The sequence below is a fragment of the Merops nubicus genome, unplaced genomic scaffold, assembly GCF_000691845.1.
Source record: "Merops nubicus isolate BGI_N331 unplaced genomic scaffold, ASM69184v1 scaffold3801, whole genome shotgun sequence".
Classification (NCBI taxonomy): Eukaryota; Metazoa; Chordata; class Aves; order Coraciiformes; family Meropidae; genus Merops; species Merops nubicus.
The window spans coordinates 38,338-60,588 of NW_008590100.1; the positions used below are offsets into that span (position 1 = coordinate 38,338).

The 22,251-nt window shown below is 43.1% G+C and overlaps 1 protein-coding gene across 1 annotated transcript in view; it reads right to left on the bottom strand.

Annotated features, from left to right (window-relative positions):
* The window catches only part of LOC103782053 (anoctamin-1-like), a 42,480-nt gene extending 26,541 nt beyond the window's left edge, over nt 1-15,939 (bottom strand). The window contains 8 exon segments of the mRNA XM_008949787.1: nt 39-80; nt 1,590-1,645; nt 4,882-4,933; nt 7,385-7,439; nt 8,762-8,913; nt 10,483-10,581; nt 12,341-12,667; nt 15,832-15,939. Of these exon segments, the coding sequence (XP_008948035.1) occupies nt 39-80; nt 1,590-1,645; nt 4,882-4,933; nt 7,385-7,439; nt 8,762-8,913; nt 10,483-10,581; nt 12,341-12,667; nt 15,832-15,939 (891 nt within the window).
* Nucleotides 15,940-22,251: the final 6,312 nt, after the last annotated feature.

Here is a 22,251-nt window from a genome sequence, read left to right on the forward strand (position 1 = left end):
TCTTGCAAGTATGTTAAGCCCCCTTTATATCAACTTACTTTTCTGTCATTAGGTTCAACGTTTTCACCTTCATAGTCACCCTTTAAAAGAAAAAGAAAATCTGTGTCATTCCGTGCAGCATGCCCAGAGCTGTTCTGCATCCTGCATACCCGTGTATCCCACTCACTTAATGCATCAAAACCAGAAAAAGCAATCTATAAAATAATGCTGTATTTTAGGAGGCCATTTGTCATAGCACACTTTGTCTTCTGTCGTCGGGCACATTAAGAAAGAGTAATAATATCTGTCACTGGGGAAAAAGGAATGAATAAGTGATAAAGGTGGCCTAAAAATGTCAAGGGAAAGGATGTGGTATTGCCATGGTATTTGGGGTTCAGCTCAGTCCACTGGAAAGGGAAGAGACCAGCTGAGAGAGCTGATCCATATCCAGACTCTCCAAACACTCAGGGCTGATTAGATTTGAGGTTTTAATTTGGAGCTATTTTAAAATAGGATAAAGGAGTAAACCAAGACAATAAATAACTCATATACAAGACTATCAGTAGCTGTCGAAAGCTGTGAGACAAGGACATGCAGAGAAGTTTATTTAACCTTTCTGGATTTCTAAGGGATGTTGCTGTAGTTTGAGTGCCTGACATTGATGATAAACATCAGGCAGATAAAGAGGCTGTTCCGGTCTCAGTTACACCAAGATAAAACACTCGTGGCCCCGTGTAAAACCAGTGTGAGTGAGGGCAACAGAAAATTAGGAAGACATGTGTCAGCTTCACATCTCATGCTGGAACAGCAGCAGGTTCAACAGCCAGTGCACCATGAGCAGAGCGACTGCCACCTCCCCTGGGCATCTGTCAAGCCTGTCTGTAAGGGTCTAGCTAAAGAGAGTCAGCTTTAAGTAAAAAGGTCACCAGCACCCAGCTGCTGGGCATCTCTGGCAGGATGGAGAGCCCCAGCTTGGGAATGAGTGCCACCAAAACTCCCACCCTCTCTGTAATCCTCTCAATGAGCACTAGAGTTGAACGCGCTCTTGACATCCTACTGAACTGCTCAAAAGCAGATGTCATCAGTGAGAAGGTCTGCAGTCACATCCAGCCCCGTGAAATATGGCACTTGAAAGTTCTTGTTTGTGATTTTTCCTCCAGTGGCAACCAATCCCACAGGTTGACAGCCACTGAGATCTCTGTACGTGCAAAGGGGGTGCCAGGGAGACGTGGACGAGGGAACCAGGCACTTGGTGCCCCAGGGATAAATACATTTCCTAGCACTGATGCCAGGGACCTTGAGAGCAGAAGGTAAGAAAACAAGAGAAGCATTTTGTTTGCTAAACCACAAAAATGATGTTTCAAATGTCACTTATGATAGTGACTTAAGATAGGACAGAGGTGGGGAATTCATTAAAAGCAAGCAGGATGATGGAAACAATCTGCAGGAGTTACTGCAGTGGTGATACAAGGAAGCAGGAAGTCAGGATCCAAAATATTAGTGTTTGGGATGATGTCATTAACACGTAAGATACTACCTAATAACACATCACATTTAAGAGTTTCTTGGTGTCAGATAGACATGTAAAAATATACTGCAAGATCACTTACATCATGCAAAGGATACGCAGCACTGTAAACTCCATTGGCAAGTAGACTGGTGATCCCTTGAAAAATAAAGACATAATAGTTATTTACAATTCTGGGGTTAGACAGTCTCACTTTATCATCCTTCCTGGAGATTTCCCTCAAAATAACAGTCATTTGGTCAGATAATGATTTTTCAGCCATCTCATTCCTTCCCATGTAGTTTCATTTTTAATCATATAGGTTATTAAACATGACTCATTTTACAAAATGGAAAACTGCAGAGAGCAAGAGGAAGTCATATATATTTGAGAATCAAGAATGAGAAGCCAATGACTTGAAATTAGTCATTAAAATAAATGACATTTTCTGAGAAGTCAGTTTGATTCAAGGGCAAGCCTGCAGATTTGAAAGTGTGTAGCAGAAGGCTGGATCACGAGAAGAGCACGGCTGGAACCGCTGGCACATGGGAGCACACAAACACACGCACCATCCACACAAAGCTTTGAATTCAGGTTTCAGATTGATCAGAGGAATTGTAGTGAAAGCCTTTGCGAAGACCTTGGCGGAATACTTACCATATTTACCACATTTTCGTCTTTTATTTAAAAGGGCAGTTTCCTTCTTTCTTCCCTCTCCTTTCCCTGTTTACACATCCGTTTATTAGTGACATGCATGAGGCTGAAAGCAATTAATGCTTCATCTATAAAAGGCAGGTGGCACACGGGACTCTGAGGAGTGCTGCCGTCCCAGGCGTGGCATCTCTCCTTAACCTGGGGCCAGAGCAGGGGTGGGTGGGGAGGAGTCAACGTGGAGGGTTGGAGGAGCACGATGGTGAGGGGCTCATGGACACCCCCAGCTCCCTGCACAGCTCCCAAAGGTCTCTCTGCTGGACCTGGACCTTTGAGGGCTGCAGCACGTTGCTTCTCTGATGTCCATGCTGCAGCTGCTGGCTAATAGAGCTACTTCCAAGTATTACCCACATCTGAAGGTGTCTTGTTATCCGTGAAGGTACATTTGGGGAATCAATGAACAGGTCTTGGGTGCTGAATCAGAGCTAAGTCAAGGACTTGTCTTTGTGCAAAGCTAAGCTGATTAATGCCAATTAAAGAAGAAAAAAAACCAAACCTCTAGCCACTAGCATCGTGGATAATTTAAAAGGACTTAGAAAAAGGAAAGAAAAATTGCATATTAGAGTGTGCTTCCTGTTGCCCATCAGTTCATGGCTAAGGAATGTGGGACCAGGTTTGAAGGAACAGCGACTATGAACCAGCAAACATCTCACTGTAGGTTCACCAAGACATTTTTGATTGTTCTTGAAATGCGAATTTTTCAGTTCATTGATGTTTTTGAGATGCTAGTCACCTGCTGAAGGAACTGCTCTGGGAGTGCTCAGTGTCCTGTGTTTTCAAAGTCCTACTTAAAATTATGCAGTACTATGAATTGTCTGCAAATGTTTCCATGCTTCTGGCAGAAGCAACTAGTGAGCAAGACAAATTTTTCTTCTAGGGCTGTATGACTGACCAAGGAGTTGCACAGCACCCTCCTACGTATCAGTACTTCACAACAAAGACAGATTCACATTTTTTTGCAAATTTGCAAAATAAATAACAAAGGCTGCAGTGTTCACTGGGCAGCTGCCTCTTTCCTGCTGGGCAGAACTGTTGCAGCATTATCTGTGTTTGCTTAAATCTGTTTGCAACCTTTGCTGGGTTCTAACCCAACATTCCAGCACTGGAACACAAAGGACATGATTGAGTTATGCTGGGTATGCCCATGGATAGGCTTGTCTAATGACAGTTTTATTAGGTATACTGTGTGACCTCACCAGTCTCAGGTAGAGGAATGATCCAGGAATCCTAATACTTTACTATCCTTTAGCCACTGCCCTATCCAACTCATCTCTAAACATGTTTCCCATTTCTGGACCAAAAAAAAAAAAGAAGAAAAAAAAATAAATCAAGTGAGTAACCAACGCCAAGGCAAGACTTCAGACCAAGCTGTATGACCTTCCCCTTTCAAGAGGGCAAGTATGTAATTTCCAATGAAAATGATCCAGCACCAGGCTACAAAAAAGGTCCTGAAAGTCACAGATTGATTTGGATTTCCCATGCTACAGGCAAACAGTACTTCTGTTAATACTGGCTGAACACCAAAATTTAGTGTATATAAGGACTCAACAATTGCACATTGTATGTTGGGCCTTTAACAGAGGAGTCAAACCATGGATGTAATTTCTGGCGTAATTATTCTTCTATTATTTGATGTATTTCTAAGCAGCTGATGGGTCAATATTGAACAGAACTACCTGTAATTCAAGTTCCCTTTGTTTTATTTCAATGCTTGTAGGCAAATAAATGCTATAGCAGATTCCAACAGCTATCAACACTTTCTCCTGTGGTCATGCACTTTTCTCATGCAAATTAGTTTCTGTTGGTTGTGTGTTAAGAGGCTTGGATATGAAGGAATTCAGCTTTCCACCTTATATAATTTGGTTTACCATGAACTATTTGTTAACTTCAGTCCCACAGCCAAATATATAACATCACAACACATATCACATAAAGTATATAACAGCTGAACAGGCAACAAATCTTCAAGGTGACCTGACCTGTAGTTCATGTTTCCCTGTATTATGTATTTTGGTCTCAGAGCAAAAGCCCTAAAGCTGAAATCCTAAAACTACAGGCTGTGGCAGCACAGACTTTGCACCCACTGACTTGCAACAACTGTTCTGAGGGCTAAGAGCTGGACCAGCTTTTGGTGTATGCCCTAGTCCTGGGCTGCTGCACCAGGCTGATCTCAGCTCTACTTAGGAGAGTGTTTTGGGCAGACATCAGTTAAGATCACTTCACTCAAGTCACTGAAAATCCATCCCACGACAGAAATGTGAGATTCCTACTTATGGGACAAGTCCAAAAATCCATGGGCCAAGCCATGGATTTTTCACTTCAGTTGTTGAAATTTGTGGGAATAATCTCACCCACGTCAGCAAGCATAAAACTGAACCAATGCAGAGCACGTCCCATCCCTCCAATGACCTATATCCCATGCAGTCCTGCTGCAAAGGACCTAACCAACATCTGCAGGGGTTAGATACTCACCATTTAATTTAGCATCAGATCTCAAATCGACATTTGAATAAATTCCAGATGGCTGTATTAATTAAATTTCCAAATAAAACAATTACATCTGCATACATCGAATTAGAGAGTGCAGGGGGGGCAAAATCTGAGCTCCACAGCCAGTTATAACTTGCAATTATTTTCAGTACCTGAAAATGGTATTGATCTTAAAGATAAAAAATGTTCCTTACCCATGCTGTATTTTGCTTTGGTACATGTTGTTCTTTTCAATATTTCATAAACCTATGGAAGCAAAATAGAAAGGAAAGGGTTACTTCAGATGCTGCCAGTGAAAAGCACCATTGTTTTTGTGTACAGCTCAAATATTGGCAAAATCAGGATATCGATGAAGTCATCATCCTTTAATAAAAGTCATGGTATTTAGGAGAGCAGGGCTTAAAGATTTCAGTGATGAGTTATCCACCCAAGAGAAAAAGGCTTAACTCAACAGCCAGCTACCAAGAGAACTGATCGGGGGAAAGAGGGTTACACCTAACCACTCACCCAACAGAAATGCTATTTTTGCTCATGTTAGATGTTGACCACAGACCAGCAGCCCTCTTCTGCCTGGACTAGGTGGTCTGCTGGGCCAGCAACTGCAAGCTGGCTTCAACCCAAGGCCTTCAGCAGAGCTTCAGGCTCCTGACACATCCACAGCACACAGCCTTTCATCAGAAACTGGACTAACACAGGCTGACCTTAAAACTTCTGAGCTTGCACGACCTCAGTGGCAAACCAGGCATATTTGTTTTAGGATTTATTACATTTATTGTCAAATAACCTCTGCACACCCGAGCCCAGGGGTTGAGCACTCAAACCTTGGCCCGTGCGAGCTGCTGCGGGGTGAGGGAAGCGCCCGGGTGGTGTGGGGCTGGCAGGGGAGCAGCAGCAGAGGAGAACCACGGGCAAGGGCTGCCCGTTGCCTGCCCAGTGCTCGGGATGCTGGTTAATCCTGGTGCTAACTCCAGCACCACTTGCCCAGTTCCCAGAGCTTGGCACGGTCCCGTCCAAGCGAGGGCACCCGGGGCAAGCCCTGCAGCTCATCTGCCTGCTGTTGTACTGTGACTCCAGTGAGCTAAAGGGCTCTCACAAAGAGATTGCCACTTATATAACCCATTATTTTTTTTTTTATTAACAGGTAAAAGGTCTTTGGCTTAACTCCTGTTCATCAGAAACCTGCAGGGAGTGACTAGATTCCTGTTCACTTTGCAGCAGGCGGAAGGGTCAATATTTGCTCTGTGGTTTAAAAATACATATGAGAAAGGCAGGAGAGAACTTTAAGAAACAAGAATCCAGAAAAGAAATGCACACAGAATAAAATGGTGCTGGGAAACATTCAAGAGGTCTTTTGCCACCAAGTGACTTACAGGTATTTCAAACAAAGCAACATGCTACCAGCGTTGCTGTTATATGCCCAGTGTTCATGAGCAGTTTAAAAGCTCCTATCCCTCCTCTTCCTCCCAGCCTCTGCTCTGAGCTCCTTTTCTTTCAGCCCATTGTTCAGTCAGTCTTGCTCACTCTCTTGTCCTATGGTGTCATTTTTGTCTTGCTGCCTTTCTCTGACAGCCTCTTGCCATGAATTTTAACTCTTCATTGGCTCCTTTAAGGTTTTTGTACTTGCAAGTTGTTTTTACTATATACCTAGATGTATAAAAGAAAGTCTACAACCAAAATCTATGCTTTTTTTTCCAATCTCAAATATTTTCTCACAAATAAAACAATTCAATATTTGTCTTTTCCACTTCTGTGCTGCTGCATCTGCCTTCCCTGGTCAAACTCCCTTAGCCCTGATAACCTGCACCCAGATCAAATCAGTGTTCTGCAGGCTGCAGGGGCACTACTTCATGGGGTCCACACACTGGCATTTCAAAGAGGAAAGGGAAGTCAGATATCTTACCCCCCTTATCATCATAGCAATAAAAGGCAGCTATAATTTTGATTTAAGCTCTTTTTGAAACCACTTAGCATCCCAAATGCCTGATGTTAAATAGGAGATAAAAGCAGCTCCCAGTCACATTCCAATGCACTGATCAGCAGCAGTGGAATGGGGCAAAGAGTCCATGTTAGACTGAAAAGTGTTGCAGCAAGTGCTGCAACCATCAGAACAAGAGGCAATTTTCTGTCTGTGTTGTATTTGCTTTGTGTAAACTTTAGTGTTAAATACAGACCATAAATAATGTTAAATAAAGATCATAAGCCTCAGCATTTTTGACACCATTCTAGAGAACTGGCTCCCAAACCTATATGTAATATTCCCTGTAAATACCTGCCTGTTCCATTGGAATTTGCCTTGGGAGAATTTCCCAGTATTTCACACAAAAAGCAATGGAGTTACAAAAAGGTAAGTGAGTCACAGGGGTGAAGCAGCTCGTGGCAGAAGCATCAGTAGAACCTAAATCTTTCTGGTGATATGTCTGTTAAGAAACTATGTCCCAGATTAACCGTGAACTAGAAAGAAGATCCAGATTATTTTCCAAAAGGCAGCAACCTGTTGGCATCAAAGATTATTTATGACATGAGGCAAAGCTAGAAGTGCTTTATTTGTAATTCCAATAACTGATGTCTCAGGCCATCGCTGGCATTTGGTTAGGGAAGACAAACTTGCAACAGGCATTGTACTAAAGCTGGCAGAGGGGATACGGATACCACGACTAGGGCAACATCCACCATAAATTATTCATGTATAGTACTTACTATAGTGCTTCTCGTTTTGCTGTCAAAGAAGGAATCTTTGTCAGACAAATCAAATCTGTTAAAAGATTAGAAGGAAGTCCATTAGGCTGAAAAACAGACAGTAATTTCCTGCTCTTGTTGACCCCTTCAATGTTTTCATCTCTCGTGGGGATCTCTCAGAGCTAACATTAAAGAATAGCTTGTAGAGACCTCATAAAAAGAAAGTCCATCCCAAGTCTCATATTTTAAAGAGGCTGCTTACAAGTTTCACTGGGTTTATGTATTTATAGGTTTTTCTGCACAAAAAAAGACTGTTGAAGCTCATTGAAGATCAATTCCCAACCACTGCTGGCCTTGAATGTCCCCTAATAATCTTCACATTTTGTCTGCACCTTTAAACCCCTCGAGGCCACTCTTGCCTCCCCTATTCAGCAAAGACATAGATGGTCTCCCTGAAAAAAGGCACCACTGCAAACAGCACAAGGCACAGTAAGATAAGGAGCATTTTCTGGGCTTTCTTTGAGCCACCAGGCTCCTTTGCTGTAGGAACATCCTACATGCAATAAATACACAAATGTATTTCCTGCAAGGCCAAGAACATGTCAAATGCCACACAGATTGACAGGTCCAGCTAACGTGTTTGTAAATCTAATGCACAAATCTATCAGTGCTCTGCATCTCTTGATTAAAGACTATATATATGTATGTAGAGTGAAGAAATCCTGCCCTAGGACTGTTCCTTGTTCCAGCTGGCACATGCATAAACACAGCCTTCAAAGCTTCTCCTCTGGGATGCTGGCCAAGGAAGAGCAGCAGCAGAACAATCCAGGGCAGCTGAAACTTTGGCTGGGTCTCACCTTATGGTTTTTCCCTGCACCCCCATTTACAGCTCTCCTTACTGATCTGAAATCCATGGCAGAGCTACCATTGACTCCATAAGAACTCCAAAGGCCTGGCTGGCAGAACACACCTGAGTTGCCCATAGCAGCTGAATGAAATTATTCTGAAATTTATCAACCCACATCACTGGCTACAAATTTTACTGAGCATTTTATTTCACATGGAAAAGAGACTGTTGTAAACCACATTATAAACCACAGCTGGCAGTCCAACAGTTGACGTGCAGCTCTGTAGACATCTACTACACACCCCAACAGCAGCTAAACCACACACAGATTTCACAGAGGGGCTTCTACAAAGCTTCAGACCTCAACAAGGAGCCAAAAGAAGATAATAATAATAATAATAAAAATTATTTCCAAACAGAAACATTCTGGAGAGGAATCCCTAATGGAGTGTTGGTGGCCATTTTCCAGTTCACCTTTTGGGGCCTTAGCTGCTATCAGAAAGGCTGGAACCCACCACCATGGACATTTACAGAAGGCTTTCATCACTCACAAGTGCTGCTTCTCCCTGGAGAAGGGGTAGGAGAGACGCTTCACTGTCTGAGGCTTGTGTTCTGCTACTTTGGGCTGGATGGGCTCTGTTATTTTCTGAATTACAGAATTAATCTTTTTCAGAAGGCCATGGGTCTGGTTGATCTGATACATCTGGGCAAAGAGAAAACCAGTAAAACTTTATTGATTTTTGGTTACAAGAGAGAGCGAAATGCAAGGAATAAAACATCAATTAAATAAATACATCACAACCAACTTTTGAGGAGCATAGTTTATGTTCTTGAAAACATTCAGAAAGACAGAGATGAATGAGAAAGTTGAACCAAAGCAAGCAGAAGAAGCCTAATGCTTTTCCTCTGAGCCAAAACGTGGCTCGTGTTTGATTCCAAATAATCAGGCTGGGGTGTTCAACAGAGAGACACTTGGCACTGGCTCCTGAGACACCAGCTCCTCTGGCATTTAGTGTTTCCTTGGTGCAATGGGACAAAGAAATGAAGGAGCTATAGAGCCCCTCTGTGAAACAGCAGCAGTGGTCTCCTCTCCCCCCAGGGGGCTTTCCTGGGAATATTGTGCAGGTTTCAGGAGCTTCTCCTCTTTCATGTAAAGGAACCAAAATATCTTGAGTAGTCTCTTACAGCTCTGTGGCACTAAACCCAGGAGCTGTGCTAGCAGCTCACAAAAGAGGACTGCAGGTTTCCCTCTCTGAGCCACAAAAAGCCATGTGTAGACCCAGGGCAAGGATCCTACCACAGGAAAATGCTTGGCTGGAAATAAGACTTTAGGGGTCTGAGGGTGTTCTCAGGCACACTGCTTCTCCCAGGCAATGCCTGCAGGCTTACATGGCCTCTTTCACACACACACACACACACACAAACAAAACAACCCAAACCACAAAATGCCCACCCTAATTTTTCTTTTGTGGCAAAGCAGCCTGAACCTCAGGATTACAATACACCTTTTTTTTCCCCTCTAATTGTGCTTCTGATTAAAATCAGTGGTGAGGCAATAATAGGGATTAATAGGAAAAAAAAAAAGCAAGCAAATGTGGGTTTAGTGTTGTAATACATGACACTGGGCTTTGAGATTGTCTCGTGCTCCTTTATAGACTTCCCTCTGCAGCCTGGGACATGCACTTAGTCTGTGTTTAAACATTAATCCATCTCCAAGCTACGCTCACTGAACAGGTAGCTATCTATCAGAGATGATTTAGACTTGATGAAAATATACTGTCATTTCTTGGATGGCATTTCAAATATTCTGAAAGGTAATTTATTTTGTGGTACTCTAGTCCCAGCTCCTGCAAACATGACTAACGATGTGTATGAAGAGTCCCTAAACCCAGCGAGACTACTGCACACAAATCATTACTCTTAGGGTCATTTTCAGCAGTCTAGTGCTTCAGGTGAGAAAAAAACCAGCAAAAGGCACACAAAAATTTCATCATCAGTTGCAGCCTCTTCTTTCCAACTATGCTGAGAGGATGAGGCACCTTATGAAACCTCTTGCATCACTTGGCAGCTGGGAATTGTTCATTTCTATTCCTCCTCCCAGTTATTCTTTTGCTGTCCCAAGTAAGCAAATATGTGACTCTCTTTCTTTACAGATCAGTTACACATTTTAAAAATGCTTGTGGGAAGAAAAACCTACATTTGTAAGGGGTTCAGAGATGAGTGTATGTTTAAACTATGCCTTCCAGAGGTAAGGAAGAAAATCAGGGCTCACCTTTTTTGTGGGCATCTTGAGCTTAAGAAATTCTGCCTCTCGACACAACACGTTCCACGGTGCATGTATTTTCACAAATCCAATCCCATGGATTTTAGTCTTCAAAAAAAAGAAAGAGAAAAGGTTACCTTGAGGAGAGGAAATTAAATATTCTTCCCCTTGTGTTTCTCACATGTTTAAGGAACAAACAGCCTATTACCACTGACAGGGTAAATCTCATTTGAGACAGCCAGTTTCTAACCACAGGACGATCACTGAGCACCTCTGTGTGCTGAGCTGCTGCAAAATGGGACTCCAAAATGCTGTTGTCTTCCAGAACAATTACCACAAGGTTAAACAGATAAAAATTATTTGGGAAGTAAAAGCTAATGACTATGGACACAAATACAGGCTAAACCAGTTAAATCTGAAGCACAGGCATCCAGCCAAATGTTATGAGTTCTTGAGTGGGTTGTAATTAATGGAGCTGAGAGAGTCCCTGCTGCCTCCTAAGAGCTGCTCAGTATCTCAAGGGACCAGACCTGCAGGGAGAAAGAAGCAGCCTCAGGTACTGAGGTGAATGTCTATATGAACACACTACACATTTTGATGAGGAAAACTGGTAGCTAGAATTCATCAAAACAGAAGAAAGTAAAATAATAGAAATGTGGCTTTCTAGAAACGGGTAACTTTGCTTCATCTCTCTGCATTCCTGATCTGTTGTGGTGTTTTGTGCTGAGAGGACGGGGTTCTCGCTTCTCTACAGTGTCCTGGTGGGAACCCTCAGCCCTTCTGCATCATCTGAATTTGTACTACGTGGCATGGGTGGGGACCTCCCATGCTGCAAAGGATTTACATATCCATGACTTGGCACAGGCAAGCTTCCAGTTTCCTACAACAACTTGCAAGTTGGATGGAAAGCAATTTTTATTTTCACCTGGGGGACAGAGAAGTGAAAGGTTTTTTTGCATTATACCGTGCAAAATATATACCTTATATATGTATGCACACATACACCACTATATCCATGCCTGTAATTTGGGAAGAATAGATGGCAGAGTGGCTTTTTAGCACTCTGATCACAGATCTAGATGTTTCAGCTCAACTTTTAGCTCTTGTAAATAAAACCAGTGTAAATGTTTACTCTCTCCCAGGAATTTCAGGCATATTGGATGGATCAGTTAATTGTAATAGCTTTCTTTGAAATTAATATGGCTGTGGCTATTTCTACTAATCACACACTGGCAGTACTTCACACACATCATTTTTTATATAGTCTAATGGCCTTTTAATAGAATGGACTGTTTTCAGGGTGCAGGTGAAGGGCGTTACGAGCTGTACTGTTCCTATCCAAGAATGGAAAGAGCAAACTGTGCTACAGACCCACGCGCCCGAGCTGGAGCATCGACCAGAACCTCCTGAACAAATTCAGCCCTTTTGAACTCTACAGGGAGGTGTAAAAAGGTCACTGTCTCCACCAGGTATTTTTCATCAGAACAGGAATTCCCAGTGGATCCAAACCACTGCATGCTGTAAACCCACCAAAGTGGGATTAGTGTTCAGAGCCATTTAAGCCTCACTTCTAGAGGTGGCAACACATCAACCAGCTCTGTTGCAATAGTGGATGTGCCATGAATTCTGGCCAAGAAAATTAAGAAACTTCACCTCGTTGGGGCATTAACAATACCACGGCCCACTCCTGGGGAGTGAATTAAGTCGGTGGGCGAGGATGGTGCTGCCAGAAGTGAAATAGAATTCTGGAAGAGCTGAGGTTGAGGAACCTTGATCAGAGCCAGGTTCACAGGAACAGCTCAGTACCTTCCAGGATCCCACCACCAGTTACCCTCCTTATCTTCAACCACTCGAATGGGCTCCTTACATCCTCATCACGTTCCAGTTCCAGACCAGCCTCCACAAGGTTCCCTTCGTACTCCTCCCTGCGAAACCTCTTGTCATCTTCATGGTAATCCACGTGAGCTTCACTTTCCCCCATTTCCAGCTGCACTCCTTTCCCAGGAAGTGGCTGGTCCTGCTTGGTGCTCCGGGCACTGGAATCATTCTGTTGAACTCTTCTGGTGAGTGTCCTCGCTGTGGAGGACTTCTTGTAATGGTACACTAGGATGTAGTCTACTTTTCTCTTGCCATCTCTGAAGTAGAGTCCATATTTGCAGTCAGCATCTGGATTTTTGGATAGGGAATTTAATAGCTGGAAGCAGAGAACGAGGGTGTGGGGAGAAGGGAAGAGGAGAACAGTGAGTACATAGCAACAGGGGCAGCAGACAGATCATCTCCTTGTCTGCAGGACTCCTTGCCTGGAGCACACAATGACCTATCTTCAAACATCACACAGGAGGAGCACCCCCCCCAATGCTACTTACTCAAAACAATTTTGCAAGTTAACACCTGCAATTTTACTGATAGACAGCTGGGATTTTATTGGCCAGAAATAAATAGCTAAAATGACTGGGATTTAATCTAATTACCAGCACACTAACACATAAGTCAACTACTTGGTGGAGTTGGTTTTCTCCTTTGGGGGTTAATCACCACTAAGATCATCTGTCCTTTTCCACCCAAGACATCTGGCATTCAATTCTGACAAACAGATTAATATCATGTGCAAACATTTCTCACTTCCCTTATCTATCCTTGCAAGTTTGTATCATCTGAGAAAGAGATCATCTTAGATACAGACTGAAGGGAGCCAGCTGCTCATGAAACCCAGCCAAAACTTCAGATGGCCCACAGCCAGGGCAGTGGGGTCACTGCTCACTGAGTTCATCACTTCCCCCCCTCTTTCCACTTATAAAACCTGCATTGCTTTGCAATCTGAGGGTGGCAAAGACTTGATCCCCATCTCGAATTAATGCTGTGCAAGTGTTGCAAGATGCAAGAAATGGAAGACTTAAAACACAATTCCATTCCCAAGCATTTATCTGAAAGTTACACAAGATAACTGTAGAAACATTAAAAAGTACTAACAATTATTCATTTCTACTTTCAATAGCACTTCTCACACATAATTCACAGTTCTACCCTTGGAGAGGTACAGAGCATTTTAAAAAATAGGAAAACTCAGCAGTAGCTTGCATTTGTTTTTTATAAAAAAATACTGATCACACAAGTGGCTTTTCAGGGACCAGGGACATTTTCTGGATTTAATTTCACAGAAGAATGTTAAGCCTCCACGTAGGGAAAAGGACTTACACTCCAAATGCCAGCCATGAGTTGCAAATCCTGCTGGTCAGTTTGGGATGTGTCCACCTTCTGCTTATTTCACACATAAAACCGTGAAGCTAAGTTATTTGTAAAGAGTTGATTCTACAAGTCCAAGTTTTAAACCCCAGATGAAAAGGGCAACCTCTGAGCTTCCTACACAGTATGTCACAGCCAATAGAGCCCAAACTGCACCGAAATCCACCCAGTGCCACACAGATTTCCACCCTTCTCTGAATGTCACTTTGGGGAGGGCAGGTCCCAGCTCCCACAGCTATAAATCAATGTCTTCACTCCTTTTTGCCTTGGGGAGATTTTCACTCAGACAACAAATTCAAGCAGCAGACCCCATCTTCCTGGGGTTGGAGGGAGGAGAAAATACATAAATCTATAATAAAATACAGCATTTGCTGCCACCACAGGGTTCAGCCTTTGTCCAAGTCCCTCTTTCCCCTGCTCCATGTCCATCTTATTTAGCCATGACAGTGACACATTCCACAGGGCACAGGCTGCTCATGTTTGTGCCCTATCCAGACATCCCTGTTTAGTTCTTAAGCATAAGAAGGTCATTAATAACTAAATAGTCACTAATTAGCTTTTCAGGATACAATGCCTCTTCAGAGTAAACAAGATTGTTTGTAAGATTTATTGTAAACAAAATGCAGGAACACTGGGATTTCTTTTAAGATAACTAATTGTATTTAATTTTTAAAGATGTGTTGATCTTATTAATTAATTAACCATCAATTTCTGAAAAACTAGGTGGAACTGATAGATGCTCAGCTAAGTGCAGAGATAAGAAGGCAAAAGACTCAGAGCCCAACCACTTCCTACCATCCTTGGACTGACTTTATGAGGGCCAGCAATTAGCTGGTCTGTTCTGGAGACTAATAAAGGAAACAGGCAGGACTGAAGGTGGCTCTTGCAGATGACAGCAGAGAGTGCATCAGATGTTTCTAACTGCTTGGGGAGCTCAGGAGAGCTCAGTGCATCCTGGCCACAGCTCCTCTTCCCCTGGAGCATGCCTTGAGTGGAGAAAAGTGGCTCAGGAAATCTCTACTGGCTGTTTCTTTGAGCCACTCCCACCAAGAAAGGGACAGGTCACACTGCAGAAACTCCATGAGAGCTGCTTCACATTTCTCTGAACTTCCCTGTTGAAAAGCTGACCCTGGGGGACCTCCTGGTCACTCAGAAGGTGCTGCACTGTGGATGCCACAGCCTCAGTAAATCTATTCACATAGGAGAATAGCTGTATGCCTCTGCAAAAGGGATGCAGCCAAAACACCCAAAGCCTGGCAGTCCTGTTCTGAAGAAATAAATGGTTCAATTATTTCAAGGGTGGGGAGTTAATGCTGATGGATATTCACAGGCCACATCCTTTCATGCCCTGCTGCTGCACTGAAACAGAACTGCAGGGATTTAGACCACGTAGAGCTCACGTCCCTTCAGCTGCAAATGAGACAAAGAATTTCAGTGTTACCCCAGCAGGAGGGATGTTTACACTGACAGAATTACTCCTTCACCCTCCATCCGAATTAAGCACAAGCACAATGAATCCATAACTGCTTTCCAGCTTTGCCCAGTGAGATCTGTTATAGAGCCCACTCCACCTCAGCCCCTTCATCACCTGAATAAAACGACTTTTTAGGCGTTTATGGCATAACCTCCTACTCCTGTTGGGTATTCATAAAACTAACTTACCTTAAAATCAGTGTTCAAGAATTTAACCAAGGCACAATTAACCACACTGGAAATCTAACCTCTATTGTGTGCTACAGGCTATTAGTTTAACATCACCCACACTAACAATTGCTTTCCCAGGAAATTTTAGACCTTTTTTTTTTCTGTTCTACTCTGTATGGCAAAGAGATTCAAAGCTTGCCACAACCTTAGTGCCAGATTCCTTACTCTGAGAATAGCCAGCTCCTTTTTGTGCTACAATTTAGAAACAAGGGTCCCTTGGTTCCCCTCCTCACATCAAAGACCAAAGCCCACTGCATTTGCATGTGCTGTGGCTGGTGGCAACCCCCCCAGGACCTCTGAAAAAGGGAGAGAGGATTTCAGAGCCTCCTGGGAATGGAAAGAATGAGAAATAAGCACAGGACTAAAGCACAGTACGCCAGTTATGACACATCTGGCAAGTCCTTTACTCACTGTACTCTCATGCTGGTCATATCCTATATCCTCAATAGCTCGGATGTTGATAATGTGGATCCCCTTGTCCTCAGCAGGTAGACAGGAGTATTTCTTGTTCACCCTCATTCCTGCCTCCTCTGGAGCCTCGTTGAGATCTTCTGGCAGAAAATCCACGCCATGAAACTCACTGCCTGCGTCTGAAATGGGAAGGAACAATTTCATCAAGACACTTTAATCCCAACACTTGCTCCTCCCAGAGCCACCCGAAAGCTGGAACGTGTCCTGTTCCTGCCACCTTCTGCCAAGGGGCCCTTGTGCAGGGCTCCCACCCCTTCTCAGCTTTCCCACAGCCCTCTTCAGCCCTACCTAGGTCCCCTCCTCCTCCTCCAAAGCAGTGCTCAGTAAACTTCTTCTCTGCACTGCTGTCTCAGGATGTTTTGACTCTCATAGAAGGGTTTTATTTCTTGGGAAAAGAAGGAAAAAAAAGGAGGGGGGAAAAAAAAAAAAGTCTGAGAATGAGCTGGTGGCAATAGGTAGCATGGTGTTGTCCCCTTTTCAGGAGGCAATTTCTCCTTCAGTAAGGACTTCTTCATGCTGAGAAACTAAGAAGTGGGTAACCCTTCAAGTACCTATATACAAAACCATTCTTATTTCAGTGGTGTTAAAAATCTGCAGTTTTCTCCTTCGACCCACCAGATACCTAGATGGTTTCCACTTATTTAAATACATAGATGGGCTAGAGGATTTAGTGTAAAAATGTCACTACAAACTCAGCAGCCAGGTAACTGTTTGCATAGGTGCATTTACACAAGCAATAGAAGGCAAAGTTTTTCCAGATTTGATTCTTTTTGACATCAAAATAACATATTCCAGCATTATGCTCTTCTTTAAAACCACACAGGAGCAGGATTTGCTTGTCTAAGGAGTGAAGATAAAGCAAGAATTTTAGAATTTAGCCTTGAATTAACTCTCCCCAGAAAAACAAACAATAAAAACATGCAGAGGAGCATGTTCTAATAGCAGCCATATTACAACATTCTGTGGTTGCAACCAGTTCAACAGTATAACAGAAGGAATTGTAGGGAATTAGGCCACTAGGAAAAACACCTCCCTCCTACCTAAAGCTGCTACTAAGCTTATGATGAGGTGAGGATAGATGCCACATTTTAATTAGCAATGTCTTAGCTCAAGAGCATGTTACTCCTCTTCAGCAGGCTGCTCGTCTGCATTTGGTTGAACTTCAGGGATGATGTGAAAGGAAGAGACATGGGAAAATCTCCTCCAACAAATCTGCAGATGACATGAAACTGAGGAGCATGGTTGAGAAGCTGGAGGGTAAGGTGGCTGCTTCGAGGGGTCTGGACAGGCTGGAAAAATGGGCTGAGAGCAGCCCCATGGAAGTCAACAAGCCCCACCCTTGGCCAGAGCAGTCTCAAGCACCAGTGCAAACTGGGCATGGACTAGGTAGAAGGTAGCTCTGCAGAAAAGGCCCTAGGGGCTCTGGTGGACAGGTCCAAAGTGAGTTATTGTCTTCAGTGGTGAAGGATAGCTGCATCCTGCACTCCATTAGCAAGACAGCAAGAACAGTAAGTCTTGGGAAGTGATCTCCAACTCTGTTTGACACTTGTCAGACCACAGTTAGAATGCTGTCTCCAGTCTTGGCTCCACAGCACAAGGACACCGACAAACTTGAACAAGTCCAGTGGATGACCATCAAGATGGTCAGGGGGTCTGAGTGCATGAGGAGAGGCTGAGAAACCTGTGTTTATGCAGCCCACAGAAGGCAAATGATGGGGTCCCATTCCTGCCTTCAGCTACTACTAAGTAGGTACAGACATGTTGGGAGGGCACTGCATGAACCTGGGATCCAAGTTCTTCATGGAGACACATGGGAACTAGCATGGCCAAAAACTGTAGCAGCAGAGGAGGAAGGTGTGGCCAAAGCCTTGCCACATTTCTTAAGCTTAGCAGGGTGAAAATAAACATTATGAAACTCTCATTTCTCTGGAATTAGCTACCATGCTTCTCTGGACCTCATAAACTCCATGAGTTTGTGGATCTTCATTTCAGTTCCTGCATCTGGGAAATCCACTGCCCCAAGTGAACCTCTACAAGCTGCCTGCTTTCCTAGGAACTGCACGATGATGAACTCCAGCACCTCTGCAGGAAATCTGGGCAGTAATTCTTACATTTTTCATGTGCACAGCATGCAACACCCACATCTCTTCAGATCTGTGCTGCTGTTCTTGGGTTTTCCTTAAAGGTCTCAAATAGTTATCTCAGAAAAGATGCCATGCTTGTGATCTTGGAGCAGCACCCTCAGACTCCACCACCTGAATAACAATTTATAATAAAGAAGTTTTTCATGGGCTAAGTTAGAGGCACAGCCCAAAGACCACGGGCTCACATCCTAGGTGCTCAAGCTTTTATTCTATAGCTGTAAAATACTCATGTAATAGTACAAGTTTGGAACTTCATCAGCATAACAACCTGTGGTTTTATTTGGAAGAGTTCCTAAAACAACTTTCTAGAAACAATACTTCAGTGCTGTGAAAGTCCTCTCTCCTTTTTCCCCCTTTCATAGATCTTCTAAATAAAACGTAGTTACTTCAGCATAGTACAACAAGTTTGGAACTTCATCAGCATAATAACAACCTGTGGTTTTATTTGGAAGAGTTCCTAAAACAACTTTCTAGAAACAATACTTCAGTGCTGTGAAAGTCCTCTCTCCTTTTTCCCCCTTTCATAGATCTTCTAAATAAAACGTAGTTACTTCAGCAGATTAGAGGATAAGTGAAGCCCTTTTTACTGACCATGAATCTGAATATTTTATGTATCTCATCATGAACCTGTGAACCTAAAAGTGCTAGTTTAGAAACTACAGTTAGAAATATGCTTACAGCAGAAAATCACAAGTTCTGTTGTTCCCAAACAAGCTCCCCTGTGCTCTGGAGCTGCACTTCGAGCAGCGTTTGGTAAGTCCACAGTACAGAGCAAGGAGACCTGCTCAAATGATTCAGTACCATTGTGCAAGCTCAAACAATGCCCTGTCCACAAGCACGTATTTACATTTCTGTTTACACATCAGCAGCCTGGCAATATCAGAAAGAACAAATAGGCAATAGGTAGGCAGTGAATCATAGAACTGGGGTTTATTATGGCTACTGGAAAAGATGTGAAATGTGAGAACTTTATTGATAGGATCTTAATTACAACAAGTTTGATTTCTGTCCTTAAACACGATGTCAGGATTTAATCTAAGTAAAGCCATCCAAACCACCTGGTAATGACAAATGCACAGGGATTATAACTAGTTCACAGGCTGATTTGGCAGAGGTCAAAGCATTCTGTTGAGGAACATAAAACATCCTTTTACATGGAACAGAGTATTTTAAAGACAAGAACGTAAAACTCTGTTTTGTGTTAATCATATTAAACAAGGAGAATAATTTAATCTTGAAATAAATTCAAGCTCACAATTACTTATGGCAGTAGCAGGTGTAATGTGAAGAGCACAAAGCACACTCACACCCTAATTCAGCTAGGGGCACATCCTAATCTCTTTGCTGGGAGCTGAAAGAGGAGAGTATTGTGAAAATTTCTAGCTTTGCTGCCTTCTAACATTGACTAAACCACTGTCATCCATTTACTAACCAGCAAACACTACAGTAAAGACTTTAAGAAGTGCTCAACATATTTCAACACAGCCATATAACCAGCCAGTCCTTTCTCCAAAGCTGATGCTGTTCAGAAGCCCATGGGTTTAGAGATCTTTTTAGAAGTTCCTAATTTTCCTGGGACATAGACCCAGACCCACACAATGCTTCTTTAACACTTCATTACCCATAGCTTTGTCATTTCCCAGTATTCTCTATGAGTCCCAGAGCATCCTGCCAAATACACAATATGTAATTATACACTTTCAAGTATTCCTCACCTGTCCCAAAACCCCCCAGTTCTGGAGGAGTGCAGAACTCTGAAAAGCCTTTGTTAACCACTTTCAATCCCATTTGTGAGTGGGGTTTGAGACAGCATTTGGTGAACATTAGATGTGTGTAGAACTTCTGCCTTCCTTAGCACAGGCACTGCCAGGTAATTCCTGTATCTGCTGTTAATAACCTTGTATTTTTGGCAGCTGGTATAAAAGAACAGGCATGTAGGCAGTAATAGTGTTTAGAACAGCTCCATAGGGTGTGTGAGTATAGAGCTGTCCCTTTCTTGTTAGGGGATTAAAAGACAGAAGACACAAACAGACGTTTGCAGCAGCTCTCAAGCTACCTTTCTGCTCTCTGTGGGCGTTTTCCCAGAGATCTCAGGATGTTCTGGATTACACTGAGCCACCAGCTGCAATACAGACAACAGAGATCTACAATGACCTTGGAATCTGCAGGAAAGTTAGAGCTAGCTTAGCCCTTCTGAAACAATTTCTCTGTATCAGGTACAAGGAGGTCTGTGCCATTTCCAGTACAAAAAAAGCAAGCACTATATTCATCTAAAGTACACAACTTGTCTGAATTATAGAGGTGAGAGCATGAGGACAGAAACTGGTGATTGATAGAAGAGATCAGAAGAGACAAGTGCACTATGACAGTGAGGAGGGTCTGTGCATGTCTTGTGTATTTAACCACTTCTCCCCCTGAATCTTCAACGTGTTTCACTCTGAACAATATGGGAAATCAGATTAAATTAATAAAAAAGCCCTTCAATCTTGCAAACATCTGCTCCTTGGTCAAACTTCAGCCGCTGCTGTAAAAGTCCTCAAACTCTTCTTGCAATATTTAACACTAATCGATTGACATTCCATTTTCCACCACAGATTTTTGGCACATTGTGTTGTAACCTTTAGACAGTGCTTCTCCAAGGGATGTTGGTGACCAGAGGAACCAGAACCAAAAATCTGCTCTAGAATTGAGAGTATTTACTCCATTACTAGCCACAATCTCCATCAACTAGCTTAATAATATTATAGTCATAATCATACAAACACTGAATATTGTCAGGCAAAAAAAAAAAAATACACTTTTCATTAAAATAACTGGGCATTCACACAATGTAGTGTTTACAGAAACATCCTGTGCTCGTTCTAAAAGGAGCATCAAGTCAGGATGAGGATATAGAAACAAATGAGCAGCTCTTTCACTGCTCAGCCTGAAACCAGTAACTGCACTGAGGCTGGATTCTCTTATCTCCCTTTGTTGTCTTTTTTAGGGAGTATGTTTAAGAAAGTGGCTAGAACAAAAAAGTCATAAAGACATCTGAGTTAGCTGTCCCAGTTGTTCTCAGCAAGGAAGGGGCAGGAGAGTCACAAGACCATGTGATTTAAGACTTTTAGATGCCCACATTCTTATCTTTTTGCCTTAGATAGATTCTTACAGAATTCAGAAAGAAGAATTAAGAACCATGCTGGGCAAGTCCCCTGAGCAAATATTTTTAAAGGAGTCTTAGCATCAGTTCTTCACAAAAGCTTCTGAAATACTGGGGGGTGGGGTTTAGATTCCTTACCCTGAAGACATTTGTTTCATAGGAACTAACAAGTACAAGTGCTGTGTGCAGCTCCCAGAACTGGTAGTGACCCTACTGCAACAGGCAGGAAGCATATTAAGGAAATCATGCATTTATAGATAAAAAAATATATATATACACACAAATATAGGTTGTATATTTTGTTTATACTATGCTCCTTCTGCAGGAGAAATTCTAGTGTATAAAATATGCTGGATATTTTTTGGATTTGGGTTCTTTTAGAACAACCTGTGACCGATGCTGAGGGAGAGCTCCTCGGTGTGGTTTTGCTGACGACACATTGCCCCCTAGCAGCAGCATCCTCCTCCAGCACATCCCTCCCCACTCCTCTTCCTCTGCCTTCCAAATCCAAAGCTCCTGGTTAAGCCTTGGGCTAAGAAAAAATAAATTCATTCTCATGAGCGACTCATCTATCACCTCCTCATCTCTTTTTTTTATTCTCCCTTCTGATACATGAAAATGTTGTCAGATTAGGAGCCCGAATTCCCTGCTTCATCCTCAGGACAAAGAAGGCCAGGCAAATGTCAAGGAAGCCTCAGGATGCCACCCCACCAGCGTGTCTCATTCCTGACCTGTGGGTCACTGTCATTCCCCCTGGCTCTGCTGCAGGGATGCCAGCGAGGATACCCACCACTGGCAAAGAGGGGAGTTCTTTTTTGGGACACTGGCACCTGCTTACGAGGCACTGGCCTGGGACCAACAGCCCGGTCAGGAACCATGGGGCTCTCCAGGGGCACTCCTGCACGTCCTCAACTTCTGTTCTGCTCAAAGTCCAGAAGCTAAGCACTGATTAGATCCACATCTGTGATCACTTGGTTGAAATCCTCCCTGGCTGCTCCACTTGCTAGCAGCCAGATGTTGTCTCTGGTCCAATGCCTCTGGAGATACAGGAGGCTGCACTAAGACCACTGCCTG